Source organism: Lathamus discolor, chromosome 7, assembly GCF_037157495.1.
Source record: "Lathamus discolor isolate bLatDis1 chromosome 7, bLatDis1.hap1, whole genome shotgun sequence".
Classification (NCBI taxonomy): Eukaryota; Metazoa; Chordata; class Aves; order Psittaciformes; family Psittacidae; genus Lathamus; species Lathamus discolor.
The window spans coordinates 7,178,134-7,192,412 of record NC_088890.1 but is presented as its reverse complement, the minus strand read 5'-3'; the positions used below and the strand labels follow the sequence as shown (position 1 = coordinate 7,192,412).

General features: G+C 42.7%; 1 protein-coding gene across 6 annotated transcripts; it reads right to left on the bottom strand.

The window, feature by feature from the left end:
- Positions 1-303: 303 nt before the first annotated feature.
- Positions 304-13,788, bottom strand: TMEM40 (transmembrane protein 40). 6 transcript variants are annotated; one of them, XM_065687907.1, is made up of 14 exons: positions 13,003-13,788; positions 12,569-12,618; positions 8,916-8,972; positions 8,193-8,329; positions 7,449-7,602; positions 6,183-6,293; positions 5,485-5,538; positions 4,573-4,608; positions 4,165-4,197; positions 2,768-2,830; positions 2,370-2,441; positions 2,213-2,287; positions 1,447-1,509; positions 304-978 (listed from the first exon to the last, which is right to left on the bottom strand). In XM_065687907.1, the coding sequence occupies exons 3-14, from the start codon at positions 8,962-8,964 to the stop codon at positions 959-961; spliced, it is 867 nt and encodes a 288-aa protein (XP_065543979.1). In that variant the 5' UTR covers positions 8,965-8,972; positions 12,569-12,618; positions 13,003-13,788; the 3' UTR covers positions 304-958. The 6 variants fall into 6 exon arrangements, with proteins under 6 accessions (XP_065543979.1, XP_065543980.1, XP_065543982.1 ...); XM_065687908.1 differs by lacking the exon at positions 13,003-13,788 and having other exon boundaries at positions 12,569-12,699; XM_065687910.1 differs by lacking the exons at positions 12,569-12,618; positions 13,003-13,788 and adding an exon at positions 12,102-12,363 and having other exon boundaries at positions 2,777-2,830.
- Positions 13,789-14,279: the final 491 nt, after the last annotated feature.

The following is a 14,279-nucleotide window of genomic DNA, read 5'->3' as shown; positions in this document are numbered from 1 at the left end:
TGAACAAGAGTGATCCACACTGCTGCTTAGAATTAAGTGCAACTGAAAAGTAAGTGCGTGCTTTAATTTTCTAAGCAAGGCTTGAAATTGCTTCTCTAAAACTCTGGGTTGTTTGGGTTTAATGGCTTTTAGATCTACATTTCCTTACAGTTCCATGTTTGATGGCTCTCTCTGTATGACTTGCCTTCATTTTTCTATGGATATAATTTCATTAGCCCTGCATATATATAACATGCAACATGCCCCTGTAACATGAAAGGGATATTAAAGTTGCAGAAAGAAAGAAAAATGTTGGGGGATGAGTTAAATCAAGCACTTTATTTTTACCCTCAGAAAGAGAGATGAAATTTGCTGCTCGTAATAGTCTCATTCCTGCATCATTATTGTCACTGCATGTTACATCTCATCGAGCTTTCATGGGGTGAAATCATTATACATCCACTGTATTGAGTTCTGCCACAATAAATTAATCTGCTTCGGTGCCGTTGCACTGTTAGGGCTCAGCTGTGTAAGCAAGAGGCTGATGTGTGCCTGGATTGTGGCATCACACAGGGTGAAGAGAGGGGGCAGCTTTGTGGGTGCCAAGATTCCTACTGAAACATCCAGAAACAGTGAAGGATAATAGTGGTCATTGTGTTGATTTTGATACACATAGGCAGACTAACATGGTTGCATGGGGGAGGGAAGGAGAATGTGTTTATATTTAATGCAATTAATATAACCCCACATCCAGATTGTCTATGAGCTCTGCTGAGCCATGAATCGCTTCAGAAAGAGTAGGACCCTTTACTGAAGTTTCAGCTTTATTTTTGTGGGGAAGGAATGATGTCTTTCTATGGTTTAACATTTTGTTATTTCACGTTAGCCATTAGGTTTCTGTGTTCACCTCATAAAGCAGCTCTTTAATACTAGAAATTCGGACAGCAGGGTTCTGTGGAACTCTCCTGAAATACTCCTCCTAGTCAGCCTTCCTCATACCTGCATGATGAAGGAAAAGATGAATGTCAGGACTATTGTTCGCAGATTGTCACATATCTATACAGCTGTTCAGCATTCTTCATATTCTGCGTTCATGAACACAGATAAATACAAGCCTGGAGTCTGTCTGAAGACCCAGCATGAGAAACCTACTCCCACTCCCTCTGATTTTAATTGAGATACAGAATTCTTATTCAGACATTGTCAGGAAACAGTTAATATCCCACACCAGGCAGAGTATTAACAATATGAAAATGCTCTGCCACAAGGAGAGTCAAGAATAATTCATTTTCAACCCCAGGCAGCTGTAATGAACTAGAGTGAAATAGTTTTACATTTTTTTCTTTATTTTTAATTAGGAAGATGGGAAATCACAATTCAGAGAAGTTCATTTTAAGACTTTACTAAAATGAAGCACCCAGAAACATCCAAGGGCTATGCATGCAGTCAGTAACAGGTCACCGTTACCTGTTAGCCTGAATTTGTCAATCAGAGGAACAAAGCTGTTAAGCACACTCCGAATTCGGTACACTAATGGCGGAAACAAACACATTTTGTCAAGATAAGCCAGCTAGCAACATCAAACATAGAAAAATGGCAAAACCCAAACACTGGCATTTGCAATATCAATGAACCCAAGATCCCTATTTAAACAAACATGTCTGCAATGTCATTAATGAGAAAGTTGTGACCAGGCTGATTTCTGAGAACCAGCCACAACCTACCAAAAAAGTGACTCCTGTTCTCAGTTGGGAAGCTGCGTCTTGCTGCTGGTTGCACCTCTCTTGCCACATCCCATGGGATTGCTGAGAATGCCCGTATTTTTTATAGTATTTACAGTAGCTGCCACCCTCCTGGTTCAGCCGCCTCAGTGCCAGGGGTAAATGGCAGCCTGAGTGTGCAGCACCTTATAGAGCGTATCTGGGAAGGCTGCCCTGCTGCTAAAATTGTCTGTTGTCATGGCAACTTAGCATTCAGCCATTGCTGCAGGAAGAGGTGACTCAGGGTCTTGTGATCGTTGAGAACGAAAAATGAGTCAACCTTTCCCTTCATTGTTGCTAAGGCATGTTTGTCTCTAGCCGCACTGGAATGGTGGATGAGATGTTACAGGATAACTCCATGGTGACATACAGCATCACAGCATGAGCCATTCTATGGATTTGCACTGCTCAATGACTGTGTGACCTTGTACCCTTAGTGCAGATATAGAATTGTCTGCTGTGGATACACTTACCTAGACCAAAGTAGATCCCGGTGGTTTCCAAGGAAGCAAAGGTGACCAAACCAGTTCCAAGAGAGATAGTCCAATCTAAGGCAACAAACTAAAGGTTTGGCTTTGATCACTTTTCCAGTGTGCAACAATTCATCCTTCTGTTGGAGTCTTGCCTTACCTTTGTAGTAGTAGTAGCAAATTAGTAAAGCTCCAATTGCAAAGCAAAGAATTACAAAATGAAAGAATTCATCTGAAATAGAGAGGAGAAAATTAGGACACAACTGTAGACATGGCCCTTACAAATACACCTTAAGATACAGTGTATCTATGGCTCGGTTAATACAGCCTATTTCCGCAAGATGTCTTGTACACCAGATTCAATTACAAAACCTCCATGCACGTGTTACAAGAAGCTGTGATGATTTTCATCAAGAAGCCTTGATGCATTTCAACAAAGTACTCGTGTCAAAAAACAGAGGGGTTTTTTTGAACCAAAGAGATCTTATTCATGGGCTAAGGTTTAACAGGGTTGATGTCAACTGAATTGAAAGCAAGAAATAGATTTAAAAAGATTACCATCCTTACGTATGCCCATCCATCGAACTGTCCACTGATGGAGGCGAGTGTTCTCGTCATATGCTACAAAGAAGAAATGCCTTTTATCACCATGGAATTCTGAAATTGATTCTCAGAACAGAATAGATGTAAAACTATTCAAAGGAAAAGGTCTACGAGCCTTTCAGCTCAAATTATCAATTTTTAAGTCACCCCAAGAAGAAGGTTGGTTGTTTTGAAAAAGGCATCAACAGATGGTTGCATTAACACTACAGAATTATTTCAAAGCACTCTGAGTCTTTTCTATCTAGTCTGAGACAATTGGTAGTCTCAGAATTAGTGGGAGTAAAGCAGTAGTACAAGGGAGCTTCAGTCTGATTCTTGGGTGCTTTGCACAGCCACAGCCACCATAATACCATCTTCATTACCAAGCATATAAGAACCATCAATCTACTTATGCCTGATGCTGAAGTATTTCTGTACCTCCAAAATTAAGAACTGTAGCTGGCAATTACTCTCCTTAGCTAGCTTACTGATACATAGAAAGAATAACATAACAAGCTAGATATTTTTAGAGGCTTAAATAGAGAGCGTTTTGCTCAATGCCAGTTGTGTGCAGTTGCCAAATTGCGTTCTTTTTCCAACTGTATTGTCCCCAAGAGCTCAGTGTTTTACCAGATCGCCAATGACATGTGCAGAGCAGAAGGCTTTTTTCCTTTTTCTGTTGCTCACAGAAGACCCCTGGGCAGGCTGCTGTGTGTCAGCCTTTGGGAGTTGATTCATCACTAGTTCTAGGTGCTGATTTCACTTACACTGGTCTGTGCATACAGGCAACCGCTGCCTGGCAGTGAACTTAATTTTCTCTAAAGATGTAACAGGCGAGTACTGGAAATGTATTCCAAATGCGCTATAGGCTCTTGCTGCTGCGCTTTTAAACCATGAAGCAACTCAACTTTGCCAAAAAATTCTGGTTTGGGTCACCTGATACTGGAGTCGTATTTTTAAATTCTTGATTATTTCAGCATTCTGGATTGAACAAGTTCTGGTCTGGGGACAAACTCAGTTATTTGGTTATTAATGTTAACATAGTGTTGCACTAGCCTGACTCACAAATGTTCCTCTCTGCGCTTGTATGAATGATCCACAGATGCAGAACTTATCCCAGTACCAGTTCATGCTCGGTGAGTTCTGTATTACTCTGCCTCCTAAATGCAATAGTCCCACTGCACCTTTGTGTCATGGGATGACTTGCACAGTATTTCTTCTGTTAATGCATTTTAATAACTATTCTCAAATTTCCACCTTTTGATAAGGAAATACCTGGGTATCAAGTAGCTAGTACAGCTATCATCACTAATCAAAACTTAGTTCTGAAAGACAGCACCCATAAAAAAAAGTTTCTGCTTGTTTGTACTTACCATCTGCAATTGAATCTTCTCTTCCAGCAATCTCTGAAAAGCAAAATAGTTTCCTTATTTCTGCTGGTAAAACACAAATACTTTGTTTCCTGTCATTATCAGCACTAGCAAGCACAGCCAGTATTTGCATATTTGGTGACTCAGTATAGACAAAACATTACTTGAAAGTGTCAGGAAATTAGGGAAGTTAAAAGAGCCCAAGAACAGATAAAACTGACTAGTCACAGTGATCCCGGGTTCTTTGAAACAGCTGGGCAGTAAGAGATTGATGGGCTCCGTGTCCAGTTGCTAGAACTGAAGGTAGAAGCAAACTGGACAGGGGTGTTTTAATATATAAGCATGACAGAAAGAAGAAACTACAGTTAGAGTGTTCCTTTCAGGAGGATGAGGGTAGCTGGGAATGTTTACCTGAATCTGTGTAGGGAACGACCTCTGCTGGTACACCTAAAATATTACACATAGATGATATGGATTAATGCCTTCGATGAATAGCTTGCCACCAGTCGTTGCCCATGCACCTCTATTGAAATTAGCGTGATTGTGTAAAAGTGACAAGGCAGATCTCAGCTCCAGGCATTAGAGACGGCATCTTAGCTGTGGGTTATGCAGTATGAAAGCAGGAAACATAAATGGATTATTAACTCCTCGCATTCCATCTCTCAATATCTGGTCTCAGGTAGAATCAGACTCCTGTGAGAAAAATTAGATCTCCTAATGTCAGTTTAAATGAGCCAGCCTTATATCTGAGCTGAGATCAATTTAAGACATTAAGTGATTAAAGCTTTAATTGTTTTACATCTGTGTTTCTATACCATAAGCTGACAGCTATTTGTGTGTTGACACAGCACATTTTCTTCATCTGCATAGTACTTATTTTTCATTTTTCCTTTGGGAGGAAAGGAAAAGCCTTGGGAAGGACACCCCAGGTGTGGTTCTCGCTGATCTCCGGTCAGTGCTGAGGGCTGACTGCAGCCCCTGTAAGTAGTGGCTGTGACAGGGATTTTCAAAGTTCTTTTGCTGCATTTCAAAGGCAGTGGTGCAGATCCAGGCAGCAGGACTTCTCCCACCACAGCAGGTTTTGTTGTTCTCCTGGTTAAACTCTAAGCACAGGGCATGGGTAAGCACTGGTATGACTTGAGCTTCATCTTGTAGGAAATGCCTTTCCTACAGCCAGATTCTGACTGGTCATTTTCCTATATCTGTACAGGCTAATATACCTTTGCCCAAAAGTCAAAGCAAAGAATACCAGAAATTATCCATTTTTTCTTGTTTATATTGGTTATCTTCAGTAAAAACAATACTGTTGTGACTTTGTCCTACCTCCAAGTAATTGGCCTTCAGTCTTCTGTCTTCCTAAATCTTCCCCATCGCTGTCTGGATAGACAAAGTGGTTTTTCATCAGATTAAAGAAAAATGTGCCAGCAGTATCAGAAACAACAGCACTATAGCTGTTTACTCATAATAATAGCTGTAGGATATGTAGGTAAAAATCAAGGCTTTGAAATGCAAGAATCATTGTCGGGTGCTTTTGCCTCACAGCTCTCTGCCAAGCTGGCCGAATAGGAGAAAACCAGCAAAATCTGAAGTTGGAATAATTTGTATAAAGGGGTGTAGTGAGAAAGTTCTTATTTGAAACAGGAATATCAGCACCTCTCATTTAAGTACCATGGCACTGGCAGTTCCTACAGTACAGACTGTTCTTTGCCTCCCCCTGTAACACACACTTCAGTTGGACTATAAGCACTGAAGATCACAGAAGTTAGGACTTCTTATTTGGGAAGAAATCTTGCAGCAGAATTCCATGCTTCTGAAACCTCCAACTTCCAACCTCCAACAGAGCAGGAGGCAGTCACTATTTAGTGATAATGAACCTGGACATACTGATTATTTTCTCTGTTCTCTCTTTTGCACAATTTCTCACTATTTTTTCCAGAGTTCTGCAGAACTGCTACAGAACTGCTGCAAGTCTGGTGTGAATCTCTTACATATCAGTGAAAAATAAAATAAATCCTCTTTACCTTGTGTATCTTCATCCATGGACTCCTGGGATGAGTTTTCAGCCTTTTTATCCCCTTGTGAATGCACAAGATTGCTTTCTAATCTCTTCAGGAGTTTCAGTTTTTCATCTGCTTTATCAATAGAGAAAGAAGTATTAGAAACAACTGTTCACGTTTACTCTCTTTTACAATGACAGATTTCACAATGGTTGAACTAAGTTGTCTGTTGGGAAATCAGACCCTTAGTCTTATTTCAACCGTGGTTTTTGCACACAAGGAGTAAGTACAAAGCATTACAGATTAAAGCATCATACACACTACTGTTTAGACTTCCCTAAAAGAGTGTGGGAGATGCCTAAAGTTTCATATTCTGGCCTTTAATTTACTCATAATGCTACCTCTATGAAAACTCCCATTCCCTGAAGCAACAGCAGCTGCAGCTGAAAGATACTTTTGTTGGAGAATAGTTGCTCACCCTTCCCTGGGTTACTTCTCCCTTCACCCCTGACTTCTGCAAGACTCCCTGTGCTCATGCTGTAGTGCCAGCACCCTCTTGTGGCACATGAGCAGAGCCCTCAAAGCCAGCTAGGCCAAACCACCGGAAGGAGAAACCTCCCCTTCATGAACGTCTGATCAAGGCAAAAAGGGGAACAGAATCTCCTTAAGGGTACCCAGTTAAATTCAGGGTCATCTTAATGAGTGCAGCTTTGTAATCCATTAAAGAAAGACAATTAATGATTTTATGGACCCTGTGGAACTGCACACCCAAGCATGAGAAATGCAGCGGAGTCTATGTGACCCTTGCTGCCAGCTTTAGCATCCTGAGTGGCTCTATCCTCTATCCATTACATGTGCTCCTACAGTCACTTGCACAAACATTTTCAGTGGCTCAGCTTGGATTCCTCACCACTGTGAGAGCTCAGGGAGGTCCGGGCTGGCTGGATAACAGTTTGTGCAAAAAAGTGTCCTAGGTGTCATGAATCCAGTTAGACAGGAAAAACCAGGACATAACTCTGAGTCAGAGAAATTTGTTTGGCATCACTATGCCAGGATATCCTCTCTCCCTGAATACATGTGTTTTTTTCCCTGAGAAGAAGTGAAATCAAACTAAAATACTATCTTTGGCTCCCATTATCACCATGCGTAACTGACTTTCCTAAGCAGTACTTTAGACATTTTAGCTGTTCACTAATAACCACTTCCAAGCATTTTCAAAGTAATGTCAAGTCCCACTGGCACTGCAGTAATTTTGACAAAATAGCTGACGTGCAGCTGGGTAGGCCTCACCCTTTCCCTTGGAGCTGGGCAGCTGCCTGTATCCAGATGGGTTCCTTGTCTTCAGCAAGAGGTAGAGAACAGTCATGGCCCTCACTCCTTCCTCCTCTATGGCTCTTAGGCAGGCTGCACAGCCTGCAGGCGGGGCATTGCAGTCGTTGACGAGCTGAAAGAAAACTAAGTAAATAGCAAATAGTCCTACCAACAAAACACAACCTGTAAAAAAACATGCCCCGCTATATAAATGAATGTATCCTACCCCATCTGTCGAAAAGGTAATCCCCCTGCTCCTACTACACAACAAGGAAGTCAGGGACAGAGTAATGCCAAAGATGGGAAGAGAATGTAAACTCCATTCAGCAACTCATAGCTGAGCCATAAACTTGAAAAAAAAACCATTGTGTACAACCGTTAACTGTCTAAAGAGCTAGAGAAATACAGGGTGTGAAAATGGACATGGAATCTCTGCAGTATCTTACAGCAAAAATGTCACTAACAATGGTCCTGCCTTGAAAACTGGGCTGGACAGATCCTGAGAAGTTTACACATAGGCAGTTATTTTTGCACATGGAGAACAACGAAATAAAGACCAGGGGCCTGAGTCTCATTTATCTAAGTGCCCTTTTACAGCACTTCCGTATTTTAGATACGTTTTAGCGTATCAACTAATGAGATTGTATGTCTTCTCTCTCCAAATTACAAAAGTATCTGTATGACAATGTTTTTCAAAGGATGCATGTGTCTTTAGTAACTTACATTCTTGTCTTCAGTGCTCAGGACAGGTGGGTCAATAGTGGCTAAACATTTTACAAGTGATTCCCAGAAGGACTTGTTTGTTTTCTCATGATCCTGCAAGTAACTGGCATCAGCAGTGAAAGCCCTCCGGAAAATGTCTGGAAGGGAAAACAAGCAAATCACTGTGCAGCAGTAGAGGTGGGTTGCAGGGCAGTGCTCTTACCGTGCTGAGCACAGATATAGTGACAGACACCAGACTCTCAATACACTGCCCAGCATCTGCACATGGGTGTAAAGGAAACAGCAGTGCTGTGTTGTATAAAGCAACTCAGTCTGGCAGAAATCAGTAGAAAAATGTCAACAGCCCATACAAATTACTGATGCCTTTGTCTCAGAGAAGGAGGGGAAGTATTCCTGGCTATTTAATGGATACTTATTCTGACCATGCTGTTTTACAGACAGGCAGAAAGGGCTGGATACCAGGTTATTGAGACACCTCATCAGGCATTTAATGCACAACAAAATCTACTGCAGTCATCTGAATTCCCACCAGCACACACCCAAGGCCTGATGAGAAGCCTGTGGAAGAGCTGGGAACTGACTGCTGGTCTCTTTTTACAAGCAAGGAAATGGACGGAGTGTGTTTTCAGAGGAAACAAGTTTCCTTGACTCATAACCACTCTAGCAAACACTGCTGTGTAGTGTGAATGAGCCTAAGCTTTGATCTTCGTGCACTACACTTACCTTGCTGCTCTTCAGTAAGGTCTGGGAGTAGGACATTCAAGTTCTCCATTGCTGTGCCTGTTCAAAAGAGGAAAAAAAGCATATTAGAAACAGATCTCTGGTTTTCTGAGTTAGATTTGCTTTTCTGCAAACGTGGCGTCTAGGCACTTTAGTTTTGAAATCCCTTCTCTGTTGCAATGGGAGTTTCACATCATGATTCATTTACCTTCCGGGGACATCTCTGAGTGAGTCTTGCTGAGCTGGCCTTTGGTTATTAAGGAAGAACAAATGTCTGATCATCACGAGTAAAATGAAAAGAAATGACTTGATCATTCATGTTGTTGTTTTTTCACAACTACCAAGATGTCTAATTAACTATTTACAGCAGATGTGAGTAACAGGCCCTGTTCCATTCACAAAGCAACGCTTATTCTGTGCCTTTTACATCCTTATACTTACAATGTACTAATTAGGGAAGATAGCTAGTGAAAATAGTTCATAGGAAGGCCCTGCAAGATTTAGAACCCCTGGCACTCAGAAGACTTTGACACTTCAACATCTGTTCTTCCCAAGCTGTCATGGAAAGGAATTTTCCACTAACCTTAGGTTTATGAATTACAAAATTGTGTCGATCTCAGATTTCTCACTGGTATTTTCACAGAAACAAAGCTTTCTGACATCTCCAAAATTCAGTATTTCCTTTCGTTTTGATAACTTACCCCAGAAGTTTTGGGTTGAGGCTGGTTTATTCTGATGATGCTTTTTTTGTAGTTCTAAACAGTTGCCTCTGCTCACCATGGTCCAGTATCCTGCTCTGACTGCATCCCCTCTCATGCAGCATCTCAACTAAGATACTATTGTACTTAGAGAAGCAAAAATTCTTGGGAGCCTGAAGTCATTTCCACTATGCAGGGCACAATAGAAGAACCGTTTATACCCCCACACATTTTCTTACAATATGACTTTTGAGTCCATTCAACAAAACACTTCCAATGAAGCGGTTTGATACCTAAGTATTTCCTTTAAGTTTTCCAGATGGAGAACTGTTTCTTTTCCAACAGGCAGTTTCAGTTCTCTAAAGCCCCATCAGATCAGTCAGAAAAATATTCTAATACAAAACCCAAACCAGGTCCAGAGAATACCTTCAGAAGTACAGTGTAACACACAAGCAAACCTATCTTCATTCTGGAAACAGAACAACTTTTTAGCATATTGGTTCTCAGATAAAAGAAATTAGACACAGAGACTCCAAAATAGCTATAAAACCCACCCCTCCTTTGGAACAAGGGCCGAGGTCCCACATTCCTGGTATGCTGGTTTTTCCAGAGGCTTTCTCCTTTCCTAGCCTGCAAAAGTGCTCTTTAAGTGATAAGGTCTTTAGTTTGAAAGTCTTTTTAGCCACTGGTTTGCTGTTTGGTTCTGGGAAAGTTACACAACCCCTTTATCCACTTTTAAAGGCTAAGCCCAGAAAACTGCTTACCTGCCTTCCTAGGTCTATTGTGAGAAAACAACAATTTAATATCTTAATTAAATTGTTCCTGATAATAACTCTATGCAAGACACCTACAACAGCAGCTAATACCTTGTATTTAACCACCTGATACAATACCTGGAAAGACTGGCAAGTTTTTGGACAAACAAGCTTTGAACTCTATCAATTGGCCTAATAGCATTTTTTACTTCTCCCCCAAGCCCTGCCTGACTCACAGCCTTTGCTGCTGCTGCAGCTGTGGCAGCAGCACTGCGCGACAAAGGCTGGCAATGTCAGACTGTGAGCACCTGATAGGGAATGCAGGAAACGCATCTGTCCTCTCTGCCCTTGTAAGCAACAGCCAATGTTGAAACACAGGAACCCAACACACCACACCCTGGATAAACTTGTTCCTGGCCGCACAATAAAGAGTGTAATTTCTGTGTCATTGTGTATCCCTAGCTATGGTTTTCAGCCTTTCTCAGTATCTTTCTTGTCTCCCTATTTACTCATCTTACACCTTGCAACAACGTTTGCTTTTGTAAGTTATACCCTTTAGGCCTCTCTGTAGAATGCATGGTTGAAACACCAGGCCTAAAGGGACAAAAAATACTTTAAATATAAAAATTTCTTTTTTAACTGAATTGCCTTTCATAAAGGTATTTATAAACATCCACATATTTTACTGTTGAGTGAAATTCAGGAGGTTTGTCTTTGGTGCTCCTAATACCTAGTGAAAGCCACTTCCATTGGCACATTTGATGCATGTTGCTATTCCTGTGACACGAACCTGCCGCAGCAGCTACCTTATGCTGGCTTTGCATCATCCCAAAGACAAAATGAGCAGGTAGGCACTAGTAGATCTGTCCCACCACGCATAAAGAGCAGATTCAACACTGAAGGCAGAGGAAACACTGTCAACCTCATTTGCTCTCAGACTAATTTACTTTAAGACCAGACTGCTCAGCTGTACCAGCAGCAGAAGCACATTTGCCTAATACATTTATGCACCCCATTACGATAAGTCCTGGTTGCCACAAAAGAAGCAGCCTGCATCTGCTCCCATCTCCCTTTCTGTGCCTCCAAGCACAGCAAAGCCCAGTCACCAAGGTTTACGTAAATAAGGAAGTTGGGTACCTAATTTCTGTTAGACTATGGACAATTAATTCCCCTGTGGCTCTTCTGGAAAGAAAATCAGATCTAAACAAAGGATAAGTAGAGGCACTTAATTACTGTATGCTTTTAAAGTGATTTAGTTGATTATACTTCATAAAGAGAGAAAGATGATGACAGACAGGCATTCTAGCCTCACCATGAGCTCACTGAGGAATGACATGAACAACAGACATCATCTTGCTTTCCCCCACAGTAAATCAGACCTTAATTGCAGCGAGGTCTTTTTAACACGTCAGAATAAGATTTGTGTGCAGTCAGACTTCTCCTAGTTGTTTAGAAAGTGAGGTTAATAACCACTGTACACAATAACTTTTTGCTTAGCTGCTGATAAATATCTGAGTGAAACTGTACAATGAAATAGCAAAAAATACAAATAGAGTGAAATAAAACTGTTTTGCTTCAAGACAAAAGACAGGCAATCCTAAACCTTTTTCCTTTGGAACTACTTTCACTTTTCCTTTTAAGTTACATGATGACAACAAATCCTGCTATATTTAAACATAAATACGAAGTCCCTGCCCTCTTCTCACACCAAACCAAACCAACTTCAGAAAGCGCACCTGCAAGTCTCAGGTAGGTCCTAGCAGCTGGTTCCACAGACGATGTCCTGGAGGGCTGTGGCTATGGTGAAAGCTGGTAGCTTCTTCCAGCAAGACAAAAACTGATCCACATGAGCTCAGTCTGAAACTGCTCCTACTCTAGGCTCCTTGGGCAATGCCACCAGCAAGATAACTCTGCTATTCATCTGCTTGCCTTCCTGTTCTCAAATATGGTTGAAATGCGACAGAGAAGTAGCAAAACTCAAAGACCTCAGTGCGACTGGCCCCACGGAGTGAGGAGAGAGTAGTCATAGCCCATCCACCCCTTGCCACAGCACTGGCGCTTCCTCCCTCAGCTCTCACAGCAAGCCTGGACACGGTGGCCATGCTGCTGCCAACCTGAGTTGGTTTGCTGCCGGTTTTCCAGCTGTGCTGGTAACAGAACGTCAGTGCTCCCATATGCATTTACATACACCGCTTGAAATTACCTGGTTTGTATTTCTCCGTATGCACTGCGTGCTGTAGTCCTTGGAAAGCTCTGAAAGGAAGAAAGTGAGCTCATGAGAAGCCAGAAGAGCTCATGTTTGTAGTCTGAGTAAAGTTAAGGCAAACAAGTCTTCATCTACACATAAAGTGCAGGGATTGCCACGAGGATTTTGTAAAAAAGAAAAAAAAAAAAAGAAAAAACAAACAAAAAAATATTTTTTTTTTGTTTTAAAGATAGATAAATCCAGTCAAGCAGACACAGAGGTTACAGGGAAGCCCTCTGGCTCACACCCACAGCACCACAACCCCTTGTAAAGCAGTGTGACACCTCAGAGAGTTATCGACAGCCCAGCAGTGTACCGAGAGCCGGGACACAACCCCGGAACGCCCTCAGTCTCAATCACACGACGCTCCTGAACCCCTCCCTGGCAATTACCTGCAAGGCCATGTGGTGGTTCAGGATCCCCGGGCAGGCACGTGATAGTAGGTGGGCAGGAAGGCATCGGGCCAGCGCTGAGGCCTCACGTGGCCGTCCTGACTCACAAGGAGAGAGGTGGCTGCTCCACATCATCCTCTGCCCAGAGGCAGCCGTGCTCCAGGAGCGGTGGAGGAGCTGAGCGCTTTCCGTGTCCCCAAGCTCCACTGAAGCAGCCGAGGGCTGATCCCGCCAGTGTGCAGTAGAGGAGCTGGGTGGCCTCCTGGACTGACTCAGCAGCCCAGACTAGCTGGGACCCCCCAGCCCTGCCTGCAGCTGCTCCAGCACTGTGCCCCTTTTGAGGCAGGAGACCCAGGCCCATGGGGATTCCATGACGGCAGTTTGAAGGCCCAGGCATGCTGCCCTCCTGCCCAGAGTGTCCCAAGGCTCAGGGAATGCCTATGCAGGAAGCAAGGAGATGGGTGGGTTTCATACTACACTCATCAGGAACTGGACACTGCCAGCAGAAGTCAGGTCCAGCACCATCTCCTGCTGTGTTTGCAGGTGGCTGGGGTAAGAACAAAGTGGAGCAGCCTGCACTGAATGCCAGGAGCTACCCAGGTTACGAGGGGCAGTTTACTGCTCCTCAGTTTACCATTCACTCCCAGGTCCACACTGCTTGAGCCAGCCCTCATTTCCCCAACCTGCTCTGCTTTAGTATCAGACAGGAATCTCCATACCTGCATCAGCTGAGGCAAAGAAAATACTAGGGTTTCCTAAGCAAAACTGCCCAGCCTAGCTTTTGCTTTCACTATGACCAGGGGTCTCTCGGGCCTCACCATTCACCCTTAGATTTCCACCTGAACCTTTGCCAGATACAAAAGTTCTTACATGTAGTCACATTGAGCCATTTGCCAAATTAAGCTAATGGCTTCACCCTGGTGCAGTGTGCAAGAGCAGGTTGTGCACGCCCCCTCTGATCTTCAGGTACCGATGCTTCTGGAGAGACTAGGACCCAGAGAAAGTAATCTGTACTTCTTGTAGGAGGTGTGCATTGAGCTTTTCCTTTGACAGTTGGGTACTTGGTTTTGATTGTTCAGGGGTTTTTAAAGCAGGGAGTTTCACCGGTTTTCCTTAAGTGCCCATTCAAGTGCCTTGTCTCACCTACCCTGACGTATTTAATTACATGTCATGTTTAACACTGAAAGCAGCTAATACCATCCCATCTGCTTTTGCTGGGAGAATATTAGCTCATTAATTAGATTGCTTTATCATGCATTACATGTGTTTACTTTGCC